This window comes from Pelobates fuscus, chromosome 10 (genome assembly GCF_036172605.1).
Source record: "Pelobates fuscus isolate aPelFus1 chromosome 10, aPelFus1.pri, whole genome shotgun sequence".
Classification (NCBI taxonomy): domain Eukaryota; kingdom Metazoa; phylum Chordata; class Amphibia; order Anura; family Pelobatidae; genus Pelobates; species Pelobates fuscus.
The window spans coordinates 115397761-115423083 of record NC_086326.1 but is presented as its reverse complement, the minus strand read 5'-3'; the positions used below and the strand labels follow the sequence as shown (position 1 = coordinate 115423083).

At 39.8% G+C, this 25323-nt stretch overlaps 1 protein-coding gene across 1 annotated transcript in view; it reads left to right on the top strand.

Annotated features, from left to right (window-relative positions):
• The window catches only part of SSH3 (slingshot protein phosphatase 3), a 116498-nt gene extending 100294 nt beyond the window's left edge, over positions 1 to 16204 (top strand). The window contains exons 13-15 of the mRNA XM_063434981.1: positions 6112 to 6312; positions 9224 to 9752; positions 14989 to 16204. Of these exons, the coding sequence (XP_063291051.1) occupies positions 6112 to 6312; positions 9224 to 9752; positions 14989 to 15243 (985 nt within the window). The 3' untranslated portion in view covers positions 15244 to 16204. The remainder of the gene's footprint in view (positions 1 to 6111; positions 6313 to 9223; positions 9753 to 14988) is intronic.
• Positions 16205 to 25323: the final 9119 nt, after the last annotated feature.

Here is a 25323-nt window from a genome sequence, read left to right as displayed (position 1 = left end):
GGAGAGGGGGGCTGGCAGAGCTGTACTTGCCTTTCCTGCAGCTCCTGTCAGCTCTCTCCTCCTCCGCGCCGTCCGTTCAGCACCTCGGTCAGCTCCCAGTGTAAGTCTCGCGAGAGCCGCGGCTCTCGCGAGACTTACACTGGGAGCTGGCAGAGGGAGCTGCACAGACCGCGCGGAGGAGGAGGGAGCTGACAGGAGCTGCAGGAAAGGTAAGTTACAGCTCTGCCAGCCCCCCTCTCCCCCCCACTGAACTACCAATGACACTGGACCACCAGGGAAGGAGCCCCCCTCCCTGCTATGTATCAAGCAGGGAGGGGGGACGAAAAAAAATATAATAAAAAAAAAAAAAAAATTAATAATTAATAATTAAATAATAATACCAAAAAAATAATAATTAATAATATATTAAATGCCCACCCCCACCAACACATACACAAACACACACTGCATCACACACACTCACACTTCATTCATATACACACACTGCACTCATACACACACTGCACTCATACACACACTGCACTCATACACACACTGCACTCATACACACACTGCACTCATACACACACTGCACTCATACACACACTGCACTCATACACACACTGCACTCATACACACACTGCACTCATACACACACTGCACTCATACACACACTGCACTCATACACACACTGCACTCATACACACACTGCACTCATACACACACTGCACTCATACACACACTGCACTCATACACACACTGCACTCATACACACACTGCACTCATACACACACTGCACTCATACACACACTGCACTCATACACACACTGCACTCACACACACTCACACTTCATTCATATACACACACACTGCATTCATTATATACACACACTGGAAATAAATATTCAATTAATATATACGCACACACACTGCACTCATACACATACACACACACACACTGCACTCATACGCACACACTGCACTCATACGCACACACTGCATTCATTATACACACACACTGTAAATAAATATTCAATTAATATAATTTTTTTAGGATCTAATTTTATTTAGAAATTTACCAGTAGCTGCTGCATTTCCCACCCTAGTCTTATACTCCAGTCAATAAGTTTTCCCAGTTTTTTGGGGTAAAATTAGGGGCCTCGGCTTATATTCGGGTCGGCTTATACTCGAGTATATACGGGTAAGTTCAGTTTAAACAAAAAAAAAAAAACACTTCTCAAATACATATCAAGGAATAGTAGATCAGGTAGCATTACCATGTCTAATTATCAGTCTCTTGGCATTACAGAAAAAACCTTTGTGTGATTTATGTTTGTTTTTTGTAAATGTTTTAATTTGTTTTCTACAAAATAAAAATATAACTAAACCACTTCCTTTGTATCTATTACTTCCCTTAATTTGCACACTTCCTCTGTCTGCTTCTATCAGGATAATTTACTAAAGTCCGATTGGCCTCGTACTGAATGGGGCAAAACCATCTTGTGCTGTATAGGGCAATTCAGAATGCAAAAGCTGACATTGTTCACACTATTTAACAATGTCAGAATTTTGCAAAACAGACTCTAAACGAACCTGAATATGGACTGAATTTCAGCTTGCCTGAACGCTGCTGGATAGCTAAAATAAAGATTGTTGAATGCTTCAACTCTAGGCCATATTTTAAGAATCCAAACTATTTGCCCACTGACAGCACTAGCAGTTGCCTCAGCATTTTTGAGTCACCTCACCCTTTGGAACAAAGTGTTCCATGCTTTGTCTTATGTTTGAAAGAAAACTATATCAGAAATTAAGAAAAAGAACAGATTCTGAAAGTGGAAGAGAAGAGGAAATAATATTTTAAAAAAAAAAGCTTGAGGTAATAGAGCCACTTTGAGATTTAGACTGTTCCATAATGCTGTTCTTTCCATCTCAGCATCAGCAACCATCAAGGCGTATCTTCTCATCTGACAGGCTTTCAGCAGGATCACTCTGGACAAATTGCATCTCCTTTCACCATTTTCTATGGATACCAACACATCTTAGTGAAGGGGTGAACAAATATTGGTTAATTTTAATTGAACATGGGGTGTGTATGTATTTGTCTGCCTGCAGGGACAGCATATATACAACAAGATTAAGCTGTAGTGGTTTGGTGCTTTGGTGTGTTCAATTAAGGTTCACAAAGCAATCTCTACAGAATCAACTGAAAAAGTGCCCAAAACTTGTCAAATGCCACATTATTAGTTTTTTTTTTTCTTTTTTTTTCTGTGCATTATTTAAAAATAAATTATTGCAGGAGGGGGGAGCCTGGCCGACCGTGAACCAAACCAGACATGATTCAGCAGTGCACTTACGTGGCCCAGCGATTAATCTATATTTATCACGATTGCCAGCAGTCTTCCACTTGCCTTTACCCACCATGCCCCAGAGGCTAATATGGACACAGGCACAGTAAATCCCACCGCCCAGATGGCCCCGGCATGCCAAGTATCAGGCTCTCATTCAAAAGGCCTGTGGAGTGGCCCCTGTCCAAGATGGTAGACGGCACAGGAGGAGTATACAAGGAGTCTGAGTCAGATGATGACTCTTCCCCTTCTACAAAAGGGGACATTAAGAGGCTTTCGGTCTGCAGGCTGTATTTCAAGACATGATGTGCTGCACTAAAGTGGAGGCATCTGCCTTTAGTATAAAAATGCCCCAAGGTTAAGGTTTAGTGTGCAGGACAAGTGCTACCCAGCATAGCTGTCACCATTAACAGTGTTCCCCTTGCATTTCGGCTGAAATTATTTAGTCTATTCATAATTCTGTTCAAACCCCAAAGTGCTTGCTACTCTGTAACTTGTCACATTGCATGGCTACTGCTTTTCTTTCAGTTGTACAATAGCATGCAATCTTGTCATGTTTCTAACTGGATTGCTGCCCACTTCCTTAACCCCTTAAGGACACATGACATGTGTGACATGTCATGTTTCCCTTTTATTCCAGAAGTTTGGTCCTTAAGGGGTTAAACTAAACTTGACCAAAACTGAAATTCTGGTCTTTCCTCCCTCAAGTGTGGTTACTCCTGTGTCTGTCTCCCTCCAAGTCAACGGTGCTACCATCAGCTCCACCACGCAGGCTCGCTGCCTAGGCGTTCTCTTTGACTCCGACCTCTCCTTCAAGCCTCATGTTCAATCTATCGCCAAATCCTGTCATTTCCATCTCAAAAACATTGCACGCATCCGCCCCTACTTAACGCCAAATGCGACTAAGGTGTTGGTCCATTCTACTGTCCTTTCTCGCCTTGACTACTGTAATCCGCTTCTCAGTAGTCTTGCGTGCTCCCAACTTGTGCTGTTACAATCCATAATGAATGCGGCGGCGAGGCTCATCTTCCTGTCCGCCCGCACCTCCCATGCCTCACCCTACTGTCAGTCTCTACATTGGCTTTCTATAAAATATAGAGCTCAATTTAAAATTCTGGTTCTTGCTTTCAAATCTCTAAATAATGCTGCTCCCACCTATCTATCCTCCCTAATACACAAATGTCCCGTCTAGGCCCTTACGCTCTGCTAAAGACTTAGGTCTATCTTCTCTCCGTACTCCCACCTCTGATGCTTGCCTTCAAGATTTCTCGAGGGCTGCACCGTTCCTGTGGAACTCGCTTCCCTCCTCTGTTAGATGCTCACCCAGTCTCCACTCCTTCAAAAAATCGTTAAAAACCCACTTCTTCATAAAAGCGTATCAATTAAACTGTTAATAGCTCCCAACTGATTCCTCTTCTGTAACTGTCACTAGTCTAATACTATCCTTACCTTTTTGTGTCATTTTACCCCACTCCCTCTAGCATGTAAGCTCATTGAGCAGGGCCCTCAACCACTCTGTTCCTGTGTGTCCAACTTGTCTGGTTACAACTACATGTCTATTCGTCCACCCATTGTAAAGCGCTGAGGATTTTGATGGCGCTCTATAAATATCATAATAATGATAATAATGTATGTTTCTCTTCTTTCCAAATTTCTCATATATTGTCATCGATGGATATCGGATGAGTAAACCCCAATAAACTTCGAATTGGGAAAACTTCAAATGAAATAATTGCAGGAATTAGTTGAGTTTAACATTTGCTCACTGAAGAAGCTGGGTTAATATTTTTTTTTTTTTTATTCTTTATTTTGGTTGTGCATGGATGGTACATGAAGAAGACATTTTACACTGTTGAGCAACATAATCAATTGTAAAACATGTAGTAGGAAAACTAAACAGTAGAGCTTATTCTGCACATTGTTATATTAATCAGTCAATCCAGAGAGATACAGTGCTATTGCTGGATCATAACAGGCTGTAGTGTGGGGCACAGGCACTGGCTTGCATAAACTGAAATAGCTTAAGGGTACTATGCTCTTGAGTACTGGCATGGCATTAAAATTAAAGAACAGCATAATTGCACTAACCTGCTCTAAACAGAATAACTAACATATTCAGCTGTCCATTATATCTATAGCAGAGTAGAAAGGCGTGTAGCTAACTGGTTGTGCTGGTTATAACAACTAGTCGAGTGTATGGAACACGCTTGATTTTAGTATGACTGGAATGCAGAGATATAGCACGTTGGTGAGTTTGAAACTGACAAAAAGCTTGCTGTATAGCTACTCAACTCGAGACGTGCATGGCAAGGTTAAAAAAAAGAAATTAAGCAAGACAGACAGGCATCAATATAACATCTAGAGTCAATGGTTGGTGGGCGCCAAGGTGACACTTTGCCGTAAAGAATGAAAGCCTAAAGCCTCATAGTGCCAGTCTGTAGCTTGTGCCAGACACCCCACTGGCCGGCTGTCACCCGATACCTTTGCTGTCTGTCCGAGTTGGGTATGGAGACAGGTCCGGGACAGTTCTCACTTGACTGCTCCGCCAGCTCCGGGGGATCTCGGAAGCCTCTGTGCGATCCCCACTGCTCCGGTCTCCCACACCACTGTAGGCATGGCCTCGGTAAGATGCTGTTGCCGCTTGAGCTTGTGGTTGCCCCCGCTGAGGTTAAGGGTTGAGTAGAAGGCTGTGGTTACAGTAAGATCTGTGACAAAATCCTACCTGTAAAAGAGGTGGTATATATATATAATTTCTTTATTTTATTTATTTTTTTATTCTAAATACTATTTTGTCACACTGTATCTCTTGGCTGTTGCTCTATCCATGAGGCCTCAGCATGGACCTCATATAAAGCTTAGCCTTCATGCTTATTAAGCTTTTTACTAGTATGTTGAATAGATGCCCCTCGGTAACCTCTCTGTTATTGTACTGCCCAAACTGAAGAGTTCGAATACTTTGCACTAGATGCGCTCTTTGTACTTAAATACACTCAATTGCGTTTTTATGAGTACAGGTTTGCACCTCTACCTACATGTTTTTTGGGTGGTTTTTCACTAGGGGATTTAGTTCATTTTATGTTTGTTTATTTGCTGCCTATGTTATATATATATATATATATATATATATATATATATATATATATATATATATATATATATATATATATATATATATATCTATATCTCTTCCAATGGTACCCAGCACACACACTTTCAAAAATCAAAAAGTGCCGGGTGCATTACAGCCATAGCCAAAAACGTATAGAATATAATGAAAAAAGGCTTGCACTCACGGTCTGTTATTGTAGTAAAACAATTCTTCTTTATTCCAACATTCTAAAACATAGTTGCTGTCATCGATGACGATGACAGCAACTATGTTTTAGAATGTTGGAATAAAGAAGAATTGTTTTACTACAATAACAGACCGTGAGTGCAAGCCTTTTTTCATTATATTCTATATATATATATATATATATATATATATATATATATATATATATATATATATATATATATATATATATATATATATTATTTTGAGCTAACTTGTCCTGAAATATTGACATAGGATTTGGAGTGAATTATATCTTTGGCCATCGTTGGCATATATATATTATGGTTAGGCCTTCCTATGATGTTTTGCAATATAGACAGTATCTCACTCTCATCTTGCACTTTAAAATTTTACTGCATATTTTGTAAATGTTTGTATTATGGTTATACAGTGCTTACTTTATCATAATGTAGCACATGTTCCTATAGCTTCTTTTGACCTTCTTCACAGGCAAATGGGTTCATGTGTGCTTGTTCATTGTAAGATGGGTGTATCTCGCTCAGCTTCCACGGTTATCGCTTATGCTATGAAGCAGTATGAGTGGACATATGATGAGGCTTTAGAATACGTAAAGAAGAAACGGAACATTGTCCAACCAAATCCTGGATTTACAAGGCAACTCCAAATATACCAGGGTATCCTAGGAGCCAGGTGAGATAAAAATAACAAACTTTATATCAAGCGCAAATTAACATAAGCTGTTGAAGTTTAAAGCCTCTGTCACGCTAGTCACTCCTCACTTGTGAACCAATAAGATGTCACACCCTATTAAACTCCATAAGACAAAAAATTTCTGGGAAATAACCAGTTTATTTTGTGAGAGGAAAGTCTCAACAAATAATTTATAATTTGAAACAATTGGTCCGACTCCTTTGTTCTCCCAGAATGGATTTACCCAAACCAAGTCATTTCCTGTAAGTCGATTCAAAATGTAGCCCACATTTGCTTTACCTGAAAAACAAATTCAGGGAAACTTTTAAATTAATTGCTCTTTGGTTGAGAAATCCCCTGCAGCTGTTGGAATCTCCTCAATAAGGAGTTGGGTTGGATAGATGCAGAGTACATTGTTTATATACATACAGAGCTTAACTCTTTAGTCCGACGTCCCTGACATCTGTCCCCCTAAAGCAAGAGCAACGTCAGCAAAGGGGATCAAGCTTCTGGAATGGTGATTTAGCTTTTTTTTTTTTTTTTCTTCCTTTTTTTTTTTTTGAGAGAGAGAGGGTGGGGCAGGTTAGGAGAGGTAACTGACTGAAAACAGTGTTGTGTTTTTTTGTTTGTTTGTTTTTTTAACACTGCTTTTTGAATGAGTAACACTGTAAATGTGCTTAATGTACATGTAGGAAGTGGCCAGAAAACTCATTTGGTTCGATTTTCCAAATAAGAACTGTCCTTACTGCAGTTGTTTACATGTGAGGTTTGTCTCACTGTCTTACATGGATGTGTCAAGTACATAGATACATAATCTAGGTTGAAATAGACTCAAGTTCATCTTGCAAACACATATTTTTATGCTAATGATCCAAAAGAAGTCCAAAGAAAACATTTTGTAGTGATGGCTAATTATCTTGGAAAAAGAGACATTTAATTCCTACTTGACTCTATAATGGCAATCAGATTTCTTCTTGGATCAACAACCCATGTAAATTATATCCTTGAATATTCTGTTTTTCCAATAAAACATCCAGGCCTTTTTTTATTATTATTTTTTTTTAAACTATATATCTACAGACTTTTGTAAGGCAACTGTTTTGGTTAGAGAATTCCATTGTTCTTGGTGTAGAGGACCCTATTATTATTATTGCCATTTATATAGCGCTAACAGATCTGTAGCGCTTTACAATATTATGAGAGGGGGGATGTAACTATAAATAGGACAATTACAAGAAAACTTACAGGAACAATAGGTTGAAGAGGACACTGCTCAAACAAGCTTACAGTCTTTTGGAGATGGGGTATAAGACACGTTAGGACAGGAAATATCAATCAAATAGGGTGGGAGTGAAGCAGAGCTGGAGGAGAGAGTAAAGCACTGCCCTATAGGAGAGAGCAAGAGACAGGTATGTAAGGTAGAGGTTACTCTGAGAGGTCATAAGCTTTCCTAAAGAGATGAGTTTTAAGGCACTTATTAAATGATTGAAGACTAGGGGAGAGTCTGATGGGGTAGGCAGGCTATTCCATAGGAAAGGAGCCACCCGCGAGAAGTCCTGCAAGCGCAAGTTGGCCGTACGGGTGTGAGCAGCAGTCAGAAAATGGTCACGGACAGAGCGGAGGGAACAAGGAGGGGCATACCTATGGATCTGTGAAGAGATGTAAGAGGGGCTAGAATTGTTCAGTGTTTTAAATGTATGGGTTAGCACTTTGAATTGACTCCTATAGGATACTTTGAATTGACTCCTATAGGATACTGGCAGAGGGGTGAGGTATAATAAGGACCGACTAGAGAGGAAAATCAGTCTGGCGGCGGCATTCATTACAGACTGTAGAGGGGCAATACGGCTTTTGGGGAGACCAATCAGGAGAGGGTTACAGTAATCCATGCGGGAAATTACTAGAGCATCGACAAGCTCCTTGGTAGCATCTTGTGTAAGAAAGGGGCGGATGCTGGCTATGTTTTTAAGTTGGAACCTACAGGATTTGGCAACAAACTGGATGTGAGGCTCAAAGGTGAGGCCAGAGTCAAGTATGACGCCAAGACAGCGTGCTTGCAAGGATTGACTTATGTGAATATCACTGACTTGAAGGGAGAGCGAAAGAGGAGGATCAGTATTAGGAGGAGGAATGAAATCAACTGCTGTAAGTCTCAATGGGTGACTTCTTGTCTGTTTTATATTCCTGTTAATGAACAGGTTAGCACCTAGTTGGTTTGTATGAACCCATTATATATTTGTATAGTGCCGTCTTATTCCCTCTGAGATGCAGTTTTTCTTAAGAAAACCATGCAAATCCATTTATGTTAACAGCCCAGTGGAGTGTTTCATCCTACCCAAGTCTCAGTATTCTCAGTTATGGCATAGTGTTCCTTGTATGCCAAAATCTCAAGCTCCCCTATGTTACACAAGCATCAGCAAGCAGACATTTAAGGTTGACATTTTTAAAATTTTATTTTAATCTCTGCTCAATTAGTAGTAGGTCACTTTAAAATATCCAACTTACCCTTATTTTAATAGGAATTGGGAAAAAAAAGTATTTGACACAAACTGTCGCTTAAAAAAATTGCAATGTGCATCCAAAGACATTTCTATTAACTTTACTTTTTTTTTTTTTTTAAGAAAAAAATTAAACTGGTTGTAGGTACAAACTATTTAAATATGTAATTACAATTGTTCCTAAAGATGTTATCACTTTTTAGTAGATAGGAACATGAAAAATGTTGAATTTTTTTAATATTGTTTATTGCATTTAACCATGCTCAGCATTTGTTGATTTTATATCGATTTTTCAACCATAAAATCAATAAAAAAGAAATTGGGGGGAAAAAATGAAAAATGTGTGACGCATTTGGAAGAAATCCCTATATTTTGTTCTCACTGCTTTATTTCTGTTCTCTAATAACACTCAGTAAGCAACGACACAATTGCTTATGGGATGCCAGCTCAACACCACCGCGCCATCCCCAGGCAAGCACCATTGATACTTTACCTGGCGTACGGTCATCTTCTCATACCACACGACCAATGAAGATGAGTTTACGTACTCTTATGCGCTCAATTAGTGAAATGGAGGGAAGAGAAACTCCACGGGATGATGAAACCATGAAAGTGGAAGAAAGGGACATGGAGAAAGAGGAGGGAACATCCGAGAGGGAGGCATGCACATTAGAACAGATTGAGAGTGAATTGAAGATGGAAGAAACTATAATGGAGAAGAACAATAGAAACATGGATAACGAGCATGTTAAGAACATAAAACAAGTTCGTTTTGATGATCAACATGACCGCACCATGGGAGAAAATGAGTTTAGTGAGAGAACTGAAGAGGATGCAAAGACTCTTTGTATGCCATTGGAAGGAGATACTTCCACACTGGGGAGCCTAAATTCTTCACAAGACATGGATTCAATAAATGATGAGAGTACGTCAGTAGATGAGGTAAGGGCTGTATCAAATTATAGTTGCCAAATAATACAGGATAGATCTATAGTTTATCTAGAAATGGTAGGGTGTAGTAGGCAGCAAACCAACCAGCAGGGAATCCCTCTACTCCAGCCAACAAGAACCAGCACACACACAATGAATGGAAGGTTGCACCAATGAACATATATTTAGGATTTTACTTGTAGTTAAATCTATATGCAAAACATAAAGCAGACACAAATAGAGTTGTAATGTCATGCAAGCATAAATGAGCACTAGCTTCAGTTAAAACTGCACTGTCACACGTCCCCCCAACTCCTGCAAAATGAGTGTTTCATAATGATAAAATCCTTATGAAATATTCATACTTTCACTGAAATTCCAACCCAGTCAAAAGATATATTGAGACAAAGTAGGGACTTCTTTGTTTAAGTATTTTTCCTACACCTGACAATTAGACACTAGGTGGAGCTAGAAGGGTCAATCTCCCAGCCATCACCAGAGACTGCTGCTGAGATATCACCTGTATCTATGAAAGATCCCTTGGTCTCACGGGATTCTCCATAGAACTCCATACTGTACTCTTGCACATGAAAAATGGCGCCGCCGAAAAGGGATAGGTTCAGGTAAGTAAATCTCACCTTTCCTCCCCAGGAATGACACTGTTTTAATGAGGTGGCTGGCTGGCAAAGGCTGGCCAGCTGTCACATAGTCCTTGCTGCGCTGCCAGTGAGTAAATAATATTTTGAAATTATAATTCACTTGCAAAAAGCAAGTGAAAGATAATTTGCGATCCTGTGTTCGGATTAAATTTGTTTTTCTTAATTGATGCTTCATGTACTGCGAATAGCACCAATTTCACCTTGGAATCTAAATGCATCTGGGCAATATCCTGCAGATTCGCTCAGGTTGAGCAAAATCTCTTACTGGATTTGGCCTTGATGAATATGATAATATAATAAGTTTAAAATTGTAACTTACTCCTTAATTTTTTTCAGGGGAGTTGGTACTATATAAAGGCCCATTTAAATGTGCGTTTTCTACCACTTATTTAAAAAATAAAAATTAAATGTGAGTTTTCAAACACTTTGTGTGTGTGTGTATATATATATATATATATATATAAGTGTTCGAAAATTCACATTTAAAAGAGCTCTTAGTGGATATAGGCTCTAAACACATGAGCTTTTGTGCCTTCTAGGCGGAAGCACTACCTTCTTTGTGTAGGAATGCAGTATATATCTCCAATGATCTATATGTAGATATATATGTGGTACAACAGAGAAAAGCAGTCTGGGTGTAGCATGTCAGATATCAATGCATACTTAAACACTTAGAGGATATGTATATAGCTGTATGCTCACCTTTTTAAGGATCCTATGAATAACTGGCCCCAAGTTTGCAAACGGGGTGGCACAACTGTTTGAAACTGAAATATAGATAAAGATGGGAGGAAATTAAGATTTAAAAAAAATTAAAATTATTCCGTCTAGAAACAACTAAAAACAGAATCAAATACTTTTAAAAGCAGACAAATGCCTTCCTCCAGGACGCATTTCACCACTGTTGGCTTTATCAATTAGTCAATTGCTCCCTCCATCTATATACATCCGTTCTTTGACCAGGACATTACCCACATCACAAGCGCTAGAAACATGTGGTAAAACAGGAGTCCCTTGAGTGTCCTTAGTGATTTTATAAAACGACAAAATGTAGAGAGAGAAGGCTGATAATGTAGTAAGTCACACTTTTTTTTTTTTTTTTGTGATAAATAAGGAATAAGAATTGCAATTACACTTTCCAGGAGCTAAAATACAGCTCCTACTTCAGCCTTTAGGCAGTGTGATCCCCGCCTGAGGATATAGTGTGATCTCATGTGTCCAGTAGTTATTCCCTGTGAGAGAATATGTATGTATAAAGGGAGAAGATAAAAAATATATAGTGTAGTATATAGGATAAAATTCCAGAGGTAAGTACAAAGACTCCTAAGGTAAAGGGTGGAGTGGTATGATCCCCACTCTAGGATATGTAGGCAGTGCAAATGCTCTCCGCTAGAAACAAATGTCTTTGTTCTGTCCACAAAATATATATAGCATACACTGTTTCAGACCATAAAGTAAACAAAAGTCTACTTACAGTATTCAGAGCATTGTAATGCTTACAAAAGGTGGCATCATCCCTACCAAGGATATATGCAGTAAAATAGACATGTATCAAGATTAAAATAAGATTAAAATGTATTTTGTAATGTACATGAACATGTTTTGTCATTATGGAATTTTTCAAAGGGTATGCAGCTCTCTGGATGCTTCCTCTTACATACTAGCTACTGTTTAAAGTTTTCTTAGGCAAATTACGACATAACCACTCGATCACATATCATGTAGTCCTGTAATAATATCCATAATCTTAATATAGAACAATGGATTGTCCAGTGTTTTTGTTGCATGGCCACCTAAAAACTAAAACTGTATAAATTAAGCTTTGAGTACTAGATTATTAAAATATGAAGCCTATGCTATATAAGTGATGAATGAAAAACAAACCAAAAGGGGCGTGGGTAATATCACACATACTGATAAATTATGCTTGATCTAGATTCTAGAAGAAGAATCTTGTCTCGAGTGCTGTGATAGTAATGGTACATACTACATTCAAGCTCAATGAGAGAGAAATTGCATAGAAAACCTATCCTAATCCAAGCAGATAACAAATTATATAATGGTTTACCAATTCTAAAATGCTTGTTGCTTACAAAAAGAAAAATACCCAGAAGACTCCTAAAGACCCCAGTGCATTGTGTATCTAGGAAGACAAATATACAGTGCTGTTAACCATAAAAAAGTTATGATAAACTGGATACAATAGATGATATAAAATAGACAAACATAAATATGTAAATAATTAGATGATATTTATATATTATGAGAATGAGGCTTAGGCAAGTCAGTGAACTGCAGAAACAGGTGGTGTTACAAGGTCACAGCAGAAGACAGCCATTATCTGCCTTATGCGCACACACAAGAATATCCACATTCCTCCTTCCTCCCACATTCATCCTTCCTCTCCCACTACCTCCTCTTTACTTCCTTCTTTCTATTTTTCACAGTTTTGTCTTACCTTGCATCCCTCTGTATCATCCTTTCAGCAACCCCATTACCATACAAGTACCAAATGAGCCTCAATGACCTTGATATGCACCTTATGACTATCTCAGTTCCACATTAGTCTCCTATTACCCATTTACTCCCTAATCATTAAAAACCCACTTCTTCATAAAAGCTTATCAATTAAACTGTTAATAGCTCCCGACTGATTCCTCTCTTGCAACTGTCATTAGTCTAATACGATCCTTACCTTTTTGTGTCACTTTACCCCACTCCCACTAGCATGTAAGCTCATTGAGCAGGGCCCTCAACCCCTCTGTTCCTATGTGTCCAACTTGTCTGGTTACAACTACATGTCTGTTCGTCCACCCACTGTAAAGCGCTGCGGAATTTGATGGCGCTATATAAATAACATAATAATAATAATTTCTAATACACACAGTCTTCCTTACCTTCTCCTCTTTCTTTAAACAATCTGTTTCACTAGAATACCCGGTCCATTATATACCTTATCAACATTGCATCACTCTTGCTGTCATACAACTTCTTCACCCTTTGACACCCCTAATTCCTTAATACACAGTCACATCCTCTTTCCTCTAATTTTCCTTTGCACAGCATTTCTAGCTAACGTTTCTCAGCCTTGTTCTACAGCAAATATCATTTTCCTCCTCAGCCTCTGACACCAGTTAACAAATTTGACATTATAAATAAATCAATACGAAACATCACTTATAACATAACAAACAATCACTCAACAATGTTAATTTTTCTAATGCAAATCACATACATTTCTATACAGTGCTGTATATTTTTTTCCTATTTATGATTTATCGGAACAGCAAAATGATGTAATGCAGGGCTCGACAGATGCCAGGTCGCCATTGCGACTTAAATTGGATTTAAATTAAAATGGAAAATGTGTGTATGCATGTCCGTGTGTGTGTCTCTGTCAGTATGTGTGTGTGTCTCTGTCAGTATGTGTGTGTGTCTCTGTCAGTATGTGTGTGTGTCTCTGTCAGTATGTGTGTGTGTCTCTCGCTCTCTCAGTATGTGTGTGTTTGTGCTCACGTCTCTCAGTCAGTGTGTGTGTTAGTGTCAGTGTCTTCTTGTGTCTGTTTAGGTACCTGCACCCCTCCGATCACGAGAGAGGTGTTTTTTACTCCCCTTCTTTCCAACACCATGCCAGTTTTCTAGCAGCTTGTCCTGCCTTCATGGGTGAGATAATCAATCTTTAAGATCTCCGCTAAACCAATGCTTTCCTATAGGAAAGCATTGGGAGATTATTGTGCATGTTTTCTATATGTAACATTCAGCATCTCCATGCAGAGCGTGGAGACGCTGAACAAAGGTGCTGCACTGACACAGGACTTTCTAGTGGCATCTGAGTGACTGTCACTAGAGGTGTTACTAGGCAGCAATGTAAACCCTGCCTTTTCCCTGAAAAGGCAGGGTTTACATTGAAAAGGCTACAGGGACCGGCTACAGGCACCAGAGCAACTACATTAAGCTTGTAGTGGTTTTGGTGACTATAGTGTCCCTTTAAGAATTGTATATTTCTCGTAAATTAAACTACGTTCGTTTTAAAGAAAACTTGCTCCTAATTTTTTTTTTAGCTGGCTCTTAGATTCCAAACAAATTTGTCAAGCCCTGATGTAATGGGTGATGTCACAAATGTTGCCATGGAGGATGATACCAACAATGTCTTTTTTTTTTTGATCTGTAGAATATTATGAGTGCTGACACTAGTTATGCCGTTGGTGGCATCATATGTATGACATCAATAAAATCACTAGTAACATCACCTAAGATAATCAATTAGATTATTAATGATGGCATGCCAAGCACCCAAGCTGAGGACCGTTGCAGTTTGACATTTCCTTGTTTTTTAACTTTTGATGAACTTATAGTCTAGACATAAATGCCAATTAATAATAAAAATGCATAATATTGGGGATGATGTAACCACCTCTCTGCTATGTAATTTTGTCACACATGATAATATAAATGTACAATATTTGGGCCTTTAATCTCTCTACTTTTAGAATGGAAACCAGATATTAGACAGAAAAGTAAAATCTTAACATGTAAGTAGTAAAGTGAAAGATACTACTTACCCACCACTAATCTAAATCTCTTGACAGGTATTTGTGAGTGGTTCACCTTCTCAATCTCCGTCCCCACGAGCTTCATCCTCAGCTCGCAGGAGGTCACGTCGCAGAAGGAAGAACTTGGCGCAGCCATCTGTAGAGCTTTCACATGGATATTTGGCAGTAAAAACTCAATCTGTTGCAGATCTAGAGGGTGCTGCAATTGTGTCCAGGCGTCTGCAAAAAGAGCGAAGAAAGGGGATCATTCGCCAAAACAATATTACAGAAACATTAGAGGATGCATCATAGGAGTACATTGTATTTCAGTATGTTTAATCCGCTGCTTCTTCCACAAATGAACATACAAAAATGGACACTGCGTCATTCTGATGCATTGCAGACCCAAAATTTGTGAAATACCGATGGTTGTTAATATTTTTATAGAAAAATGTTTTACTTTTTAAGTATGTACACTGTAATAATAAAATCTGATTTTATGTGTTAATACATTAAAATAACATGTTTTAATTTTATTTCTTAAAATAAAATTTTTTTCGAGTCATTGAAAATGAAATACATAAATAACAGAGATGTAATCAGGACGAAATTTTAATTCAGAGGTGATGTAATTGATCAAGTATTGTGTGTGTATACATAACGGAAGTAGGAAGGAATTCTCCCTAGCTGTTTGACAGCCAGGGGGGAGTTCTCTAGCTAATTTTTAAAAGTGCTGATTTCTCATAGAAATCAGCACTTTTATAAACTGGGGTTTAATAAGGGCATTCCTCACCCATAAAGCACTTCAGCAAGCAGAAGTGTTTTTGGTTTTGGAGTGGTCCTTTAAGATGCTAAAATGTCAATTTCAGTTTTACCTCACTGTATGTTTCAGGGCGGGGGGGGTTCATATTTTTTTTTTTTTTTTTTAATCTTACTCCTGGAATTTGATATGCAAAATTGTTGTGATTAAATCAAATAATACATATTTAAAAAATAAGAGAAATACAAGCATGTTTTTATAGTGCAAACATGAACAAGCCTACATTTATTTGTAGGGCTTGTGTTTTCAAATTCTTTTATATCTTTGCCACTCACAAAGGCAGTTGAAAAACTAACAAAAGTGCATGTAAATAAGGCGCAAATATTTTGTTGCATGGGTATGGTTGTGTGAGGGTAAGGGTAATAGTCTGACTGAAGAATTTAAGTAACTCTCACCATGTAAATGTGTCTGAGAATATGTAGCAATCTTTTACTGATAAATAAACCAAAATGAAACAGAATTTTTTTTCAAGCATTTCGACAAACCATGTCATGTGGTAAAATGAAAATATCTATTTTTGTTTTTTTTTTCTTCATGTAAGGTGTTAAAAATGTATTTAGTGAAGTAAATTCATTTTGACTGTAGTTGTGAGTAGTGATATTGCAAATTTCACCGTTCTGCAGTGGTTTTCATTTGTATGAAGAGTGTGTATTTAACGCCTGATGTGACTAAGGTGTTTGTCCATGCCGTTTTCCTCTCTCGCCTTGACAACTGTAATCCGCATCTCAGCGGTCTTTCTGTTCCCAGCTTGCCCCATTACAGTCTATAATGAATGCGGCGGCGAGGCTCATCTTCCTGTCGGCCGACACCCTACACGCCTCCCCCCTCTGTCAGTACCTTCACTGGCTTCCTGTCAGGTATAGGGCTCAATTTAAAATCCTGGTGCTTGCTTACAAATCTCTAAACAATGCTGCTCCGACCTACCTATCTTCACTATATGTCCCGTCTAGGCCCCAATGCTTTGCCAAAGACCTACCTTTGTACTCCTAACTCTGCTGCTCGTTTTAAAGACTGCACCATTTATATGGAATGCCATTCCCCTCTCTGTTAGACATTGATCCAGTCTCCACTCCTTAAAATCATTAAAAACATACTTCTTCAGGAAAGCACATCAATTAATCTGTCAACCGCTTTCCCTTCCCATGCCTTTATGCCTCTCCTGCAACTGTCATCAAAACAAAACACTAAGCCCTCCGTGAATACGATCCCAGAAATCTACTTTTCTACCCAACCCTTACCTTTTGTGTCTACAACATAACGACTGGCATAAACTCCTTAGGAAAAAAAAAACCAAAAAACACTGAGGATAAATGGAAACTATTCAAACAAATAAATATAAAGAATGGGGTGAAGCTGTAGATAGGATAGCTGGACAGAAATAGAAGGGGTTAACCCATAGGACTAAATAATGAACAAGGAACTGGATCGTCCAGTGACCGTAGGTATGATAAAAATTAACTTTTAATAAATTCTCAAAATAATAGGAGCTGAAGAGATACCAAGCTCTAAACGAACATCACATAAAAAGAGTAAAGGAGGGAAATAGAAAATAGATGAAAGTAATAGTCCCTACTAAGCTTATAAATCTCTCAATTCCTAAATGCACACAAGCACTAAATAGTTAAACTAGGAGATGATACAGGGTCACAATGTAGCTGTAACACAAGATCATCTAAACAAAGTGTCAAAAAAATAAAAGCAGAGGAGAGCAAAAATCCGTACAAAGTATCACATATAATGATGCAGAGACAGAGCTTGTAAGAAGTAAATGCTGGGTCTGGCTAAAACTCGTACAGGAAAACTGCCTGGAGAGTAACTATCTAATAATAGCAGACCTCAACCAATAAACCTAAAGAAAAAATAGTAGTGGAGACAAAATAGAAATGAATATAAGATACAAATAGTAGTCCAGGATAGCAAAAAGTATATATTCCGTAAAAGTCACAAGGAATATATATATATTATGATAATATACCTAGTCCTGTCCGGACAGATTGCTGAACTGAAGGTATAAATCAACGTATTCGAGACAGCAAAGGATATATAATAGATGCCCTATACGGGCAGTCAACTAGAATAACCTGGGCTAACTCTTAATCGTGTAGCTGGCTAGGCTAGAGATCCCTGCCTCAGCCTAACAGCTAATAATGTGGTCAAGTAGTGGTAAAGCTAGAGCGTCCCCAAAATATAAATAGATAATGGAGATACTGAGCTAGCAGATTAGATGCGTCTAACTGTCAAAGAACGCTAATCTGTTACTTCAAATGCCGGATAACGGACCTGAAATAAGTTAAAGTCTAAAGAACCGCTGATAGATTCTACGAAGATTTCTAATGCTCGGGTAACGAAGTCTAGCTCAATAGAGTAACACTGCTTGACAAATAAAGCTACACGAAGCAAAGCCCCGACGCGCGTTTCGCCTGTGATCGGCTTTTCAAGGGGTGATATCTAGTTGACTGCCCGTACAGGGCATCTATTATATATCCTTTGCTGTCTCGAATACGTTGATTTATTGGTTGAGGTTGTCTCCACTACTATTTTTTCTTTAGGTTTATTGGTTGAGGTCTGCTATTATTAGATAGTTACTCTCCAGGCAGTTTTCCTGTACGAGTTTTAGCCAGACCCAGCATTTACCTCTTACAAGCTCTGTCTCTGCATCATTATATGTGATACTTTGTACGGATTTTTGCTCTCCTCTCCTCTGCTTTTATTTTTTTGACACTTTGTTTAGATGATCTTGTGTTACAGTTACATTGTGACCCTGTATCATCTCCTAATTTAACTATTTAGTGCTTGTGTGCACTTAGGGATTGAGAGACTTATTAGCTTAGTAGGGACTATTACTTTCATCTATTTTCTATTTCCCTCCTTTACTCTTTTTATGTGATGTTTGTTTAGAGCTTGGTATCTCTTCAGCTCTTATTATTTTGAGAATTTATTAAAAGTTAATTTTTATCATACCTACGGTCACTAGACAGTCCGGTTCCTTAAAGGGACACTATAGTCACCTGAACAACTTCAGCTTAATGAGGTTGTTAAGGTGAGTGCTACAGCTCCCTGCAGCCTTTTTCTTGTAAGCACTGTATTTTCTGAGAAAATGCAGTGTTTACATTGGAAGCTTGGAACACCTCTTGTTGCAGTCAATCAGACGGCCACCAGAGGGACTTCCGAGTTCAGAGGCTCTAAAAAGGCCTTTCACGTCTGACGTATTCACGCATGGGTGAATACTTCAGACGGGCTATCAGCACACAAAGCACTGTGAACGCGATTTGTGTGCTGAGGCTGTCAGCACTGCTGTGGGAGTGGCTTCAGCTGACAGCTGAAGACCGAACCCACAGGGACTCTTTCTGGCCACAATAGTGGTTGAAGGTGGGGGGGGGAAACCTACTCTCCTTCCCCCCCCCCCGGCCCCCACCCCTGGGCTGTGGGTGGGGGCCATGAAGATAATGAGGGGGGGACCTACTGCCCTCCCCCTCTCTGGTCCCCACCCCTGTGCGGCGGGTGGGGGCCCTAAAAATAACAAAATTGGGGGGGGACCTTCTGTCCCCCACCCCTGAGCGGTGGGTGGGGGCCTTCAAATTAAAAATAAGGCCCCAAAATAATCCATGTTCACCCATCGAGGGCTCCGCGCAGACTGAGCTTTGCAGGGCGGGGGACTGACAGCTCAGCTCGCTTTCTATACCCGCCCCCCTCCTACTCCAAACTTTGCATGTAAACACTATATATAGAGATTTCTCTATATATAGTGTTTGCATACAAACACACATATTGTTAAACATAAGGGGGGGACCTACTGTCCACCCCCGGCCCCCACCCCTGAGCGGCGGGTGGGGGCCCTAAAAATAACAAAATTGAGGGGGGACCTTCTGTCCCCCACCCCTGAGCGGTGGGTGGGGGCCCTAAAATTAAAAATAAGGGGGGGACCTACTGTCCCCCCCGGCCCCCACCCCTGTGCGGCGGGTGGGGGCCCTAAAATAAAAAATAAGGGGGGGACCTACTGTCCCCCCCGGCCCCCACCCCTGTGCGGCGGGTGGGGGCCCTAAAATTAAAAATAAGGGGGGGACCTACTGTCCCCCCGGCCCCCACCCCTGTGCGGCGGGTGGGGACCCTAAAAATAACAATATGGGGGAACTACTGTCCCCCCCGGCCCCCACCCCTGAGGGGTGGGTGGGGGGCCCTAAATACAAAGGGGGGGACCCTAGTTAACCCTCCACCCCCCCAAAAAAAAATTATCTCCCTACCTACCCCCCTCACCCTAAAAATAATGAGGGGGGGACCTTTAACTAAAAACCTGTAAAAAAAAAAAAATGAGATTAAAAACAACTTACCATTCGATGTTTTCTTTCTTCTAAAATCTTCTTTCTTCAGCCCCAAAAAAGGCCAAATAAAAAGCCATAATAACCGACGCAATAAAAAAACAAAAAAAAACAAAAAACGAGCGCAAAAAAAAAAATCCATGTTCACCCATCGAGGGCTCCGCACAGACTGAGCTTTGCAGGGCGGGGGACTGACAGCTGAGCTCGCTTTCTATACCCGCCCCCCTCCTACTCCAAACCATCAAGCCATCCAATCACAGTGCTCTGTGTCATTTTCTTTGGAATTTTCCCACGCTGTGTAAAATGACAAAGAGCACTCTGATTGGCTTAAACCAGCCAATCAGAGTGTTCTTAGCCTAGTTGCAGGGCATGGCAAGGCTTTATAAGCCTTCCCCCGCCCTGCAGAGCTCAGTCTGCGCGGAGCCCTCCATGGGTGAACATGGATCTATTTTTTTTTAATTGCGTCGGTTATTATGGCTTTTTATTTGGCCTTTTTTGGGGCTGAAGAAAGAAGATTTTAGAAGAAAGAAAACATCGAATGGTAAGTTGTTTTTATCTCATTTTTTTTGTTTACAGGTTTTTAGTTAAAGGTCCCCCCCTCATTACTTTTAGGGTGAGGGGGGTAGGTAGGGAGATAATTTTTTTTTGGGGGGGAGGGTTAACTAGGGTCCCCCCCCCCCCCTTTGTATTTAGGGCCCCCACCCACCGCTCAGGGGTGGGGGCCAGGGGGACAATAGGTCCCCCCCTTATTGTTAGTTTTAGGGCCCCCACCCACCGCTGAGGGGTGGGGGCCGGAGGGGACAGTAGGTACCCCCCTTATTTGTAGTTTTAGGGCCCCCACCCACCGCTCAGGGGTGGGGGCCGGGGGGGGGGACAGTAGGTCCCCCCCCGTATTGTTAGTTTTAGGGCCCCCACCCACTGCCTCAGGGGTGGGGGCCGGGGGGGGCAGTAGGTCCCCCCCCTTATTGTTAGTTTTAGGGCCCCCACCCACCGGTTCAGGGAAGGGGGGCCGGGGGTGGACAGTAGGTCCCCCCCTTATGTTTAACAATATGTGTGTTTGTATGCAAACACTATATATAGAGAAATCTCTATATATAGTGTTTGCATGCAAATTTTGGAGTAGGAGGGGGGCGGGTATAGAAAGCGAGCTGAGCTGTCAGTCAGACAGCTCAGCTCGCGAACGCGCACATGCGCGGTAAAGCGCTGAGTTTCTTCATAGGGCGGCTGTCAATGCCGCTCTATGAAGAACGCGATTGGTGCAGCGCGAAGCCTCGCATGCGCACCACATCGCGATGACGCTTCTCTCTGAGAAGCGTCCTATTGGGCCCCGCGATTTCGTCATTTTGACGAAAAAGGGGGCGCGGCATGGCTGGGAGCTCGGCGCTGGAACGGAGGTAAGTTTTTAATATAAAAACGCTCCGAAAATTATTTTAAATAAATGAAAGTTCATATAAAAGCAAGAAGGAAGGCTGGGGGACCTGTCTTTCTTGCTTTTATATGTTGACTATAGAGTCCCTTTAAACCATCTGGTCCAGGAGCTTTCCCTTTACGGAGTGTTTTTATAGCGTGGGTAATCTCTGTCATGGATATAGGAGATTCTAAATCTTTAGTCTGTTCTACATTAATTTTTGGTAATTTACAGGTAGATAAAAAGGTATCTATCTCTTCAGTCGTTAAAGAGATCTTTGGGAGATTATATAATGACTTATAATATTGACCAAATACTTCCCCTATGTCAGTTGGTGATAAGTGATCTTTATTAATATATTTGATCTTTGTAATCCTTTGTTGTCTTTTTTTAAATTTTAATTTATCAGAAAATGTTTTACTCGTTCTATTTTCTCCATGATACCACAGTTGTTTTAACCTTATAATTGCATTGTTCACTTTATTTGATAGATTGGTTTTAATTTGAGTTTGTATTTGTTTAATTTTGTTTAGTCTTAATATATTGAAGTCTTTTTTATTAGTATTTTCCAATATGGCTAATTTTATATAAAGATCCGTTAACTTTTTCCCCTGATCTTTTTTCAGTTTTGCTCCAATTTTTATAAAGTTTACCCTCTTAAAACATTTGTATGTACACCAAAGAGTGCTATTAGATACTTCTTTGTTATCACTGAATCTTATAAATTCTTCTGCTTGGTCTTTCAAATATTTTAGGCCAGATACTGAGTCTAGAATTTCATCATTCATCCTCCAAGGTGTAATTACCTTGGTATCATTTTTTTGTTTAATGTTAGTTATTATCGGTGCATGATCTGACCAGGATATATTATCGATATTAGAATTCTCAAACCTCTGTAAACTATACGAATTTGTGAAATAAATATCTATTCTAGAATAGAATGTACATGAGAAAAATACGAATAGTCCCTGTTATTAGGGTGGTGAACCCTCCAGATATCATAAAGATCATGTTCTATCATAGTATTACTAAATGATCTATCATTATTAATTATTTTTCTAGTATAATGATTGTTCTTATTAGTTAGTGTTCAATCCATTTTTACATCTGGTGTAACATTCATATCTCCAGCTATTAATAGAGTTCCTTTTTTGATTTTCCTGATTTCATTAAAAACCGATTTAAAAAATGTACTGGAGTAGATATTTGGTGCGTATAAGTTTACTAATGTATATATTTCTTCATTTAATTTACAAATCAAGATCAAACTTCTACCTTGATTGTCTTTTTTTTCCATAATAAGTTCAAATTTAGTATATGCTGAAATTATTATTGCAACTCCTCTCTTCTTTTTATTATAATTTGATGTTAAGATTACTGGGAATTTGGAGAATTTCCAGTACTTACTATTCTGTTTCTGCCTTGTTCACTATTCAAACAAATATTAGAAACCATGGCATACATACCGCGGTCCCATGGGTCACAGCGGCATCCGGGCCCGTCATTCCAGGGGGCCCGGCCGCCCTGCGACTGGGTGCAAGCCGCCATGTTTTGTGGCCCCAGCCCACGCATCAAACCGCCGGGGCCATCGTTCAAGGGGTCCATCGGGTGGCCCATGCTATTAGGGCCACCCTATGGAGATGTATTTCCAGGGGGCCTGGTCAGCGCTGGGCGCTTTAACAGCGCGATTGGACCCCCTGTGATGACCTTAGACAGAGCTAGGAGGACGTGACTGCCCGAGAGGAAGGAGAGAGTCAGAGTACATAAATTCTAAAAAAAAACACTAGAAACAGAGATGGATCTGTTAGCTAATGAAGACCAGGAGAAGGCAGAAATTTTAAATTACTATTTGTATTCAGTATATATTAATGAGGATCCTATGGCAATAGATATAATAAGATCATTTGTGATTGGATGACTCGAGACAAGGTGCTACAGCTGTTAAAGAAAATTAATGTAAATAAGGCTCCGGGGCCTGACGGTATTCACCCATGAGTACTTAAGGAGCTAAGTGGGGAAATAAGTGAACCTCTGTATTTAATTTTTCAAGATTATTTTGTTTCAGGTATTGTACTGGAGGAAGGCAGATGCCCTTCCTATATTTAAAAAGGGTTCAAAATCCTTGCCTGGAAATTATAGACCTGTAAGCTTAAAGGACCACTCTAGTGCCAGGAAGACATACTCGCTTTCCTGGCACTAGAGTGCGCTGAGGGTGCCCCCACCCTCGGGGACCCCCTCCCGCCGGGCTCTGGAAAGGGGAAAGTGTTTAAAACTTACCTTTTTCCAGCGGTGGGCGGAGAGCTCTCCTCCTCCGATCCTCCTCTTCTCCTCCCCGTCGGCTGAATGCGCACGCGCGGCACGAGCTGCGCGCGCATTCAGCCGGTCACATAGGAAAGCATTCATAATGCTTTCCTATGGACGCTTGAGTGCTCTCACTGTGAAAATCACAGTGAGAATCACGCAAGCGCCTCTAGCGGCTGTCAATGAGACAGCCACTAGAGGAAATAGGGGAAGGCTTAACCCATTCACAAACATAGCAGTTTCTCTGAAACTGCTATGTTTATGAAAAAATGGGTTAACCCTAGAAGGACCTGGCACCCAGACCACTTCATTAAGCTGAAGTGGTCTGGGTGCCTAGAGTGGTCCTTTAACTTCTGTGACTGGGAAAATCTCTGAAGAGCTATTAAGGGATAATATTCAGAAATTAATTGGGAAGAACTTTATTAGCAATAATCAGCATGGTTTTATGAAACATGGGTCATGTCAAACTAACCTAATTGCATTCTACGAAGAAGTAAGTAGAAGTATAGATCAGGGTGTTGCAGTGGATGTGATCTACTTGGATTTTGCCAAGGCATTTGATACGGTTCCTCACAATAGGTTCGTCTTCAAACTAAAAGAAATTGATCTAGATGATTATTCTTGTTCTTGGGTAGAACATTGGCTTAAGGATAGAGTACAACGAGTTGTAATTAATAGTAAACCTCAGGGTTCTGTTTTGGGACTGCTTCTATTTAACATATTTATAAATGATCTTGAAATAGGCATTGAAAGCCATGTTGAAAAAAAGGAAAAAAAACACAGAATCCCTATATTTAGTGTGTCCAGAGAACCTTTAAACAGGGGATAACTCTTAAACTTGACACAAAACAGTAGTAGATTAAAGTGTTCCAAGGATAAAAAAAAATCAGAGGAGCACAACAAAAGTTCTCTGGGTATGCAGATATATATAGAACTAATTCAAAACACATTTTATTATAGAAAATAAGTTCCAAAAAAAAAATAAAAATACAAATAAATTAAACCTTGTTAAATCCCATCACATCTAAAAAAGTGGAGGAGAACTATAGAGTCCTGTAGTCTTAATAGGGATATGGGCAAACAGGTATTTAGTGGTGCTGGGAAGTGAGCTGTTATACAGTCTAATGAATAATTTGCTCCAAGCCTCAAGTACAATGTCTCCTATAAATAAATAACAGTATCCTCACTTAGTAGGTGGCATTCTGTATGCATACAAAGTCTGCAAAAAATCTATAGATATACTAGGTACACATAGAGATTGTAATCCAATGTTAGGTGAAGAGTACCAAGCAATTCAGATAGATGACTGAATATAAAGAAGGTATGTGTATTTTCACTCAATGAATAACTTCAAAATTCTATAGATAATAGACACATATAGTCCACCTATAGGTATACAGTAGTTAATATAGAGAGCTACTTAACGTGCTATGTAGTGAGCAATGGGTAGTTCCAAATTCTAACTGACTGTTGCTGTACACTTCCTAATATTAGTACCAGCAACCTTAACTAAAACACCTGAAAAGAGACCTTAAAGATTTCCCAGT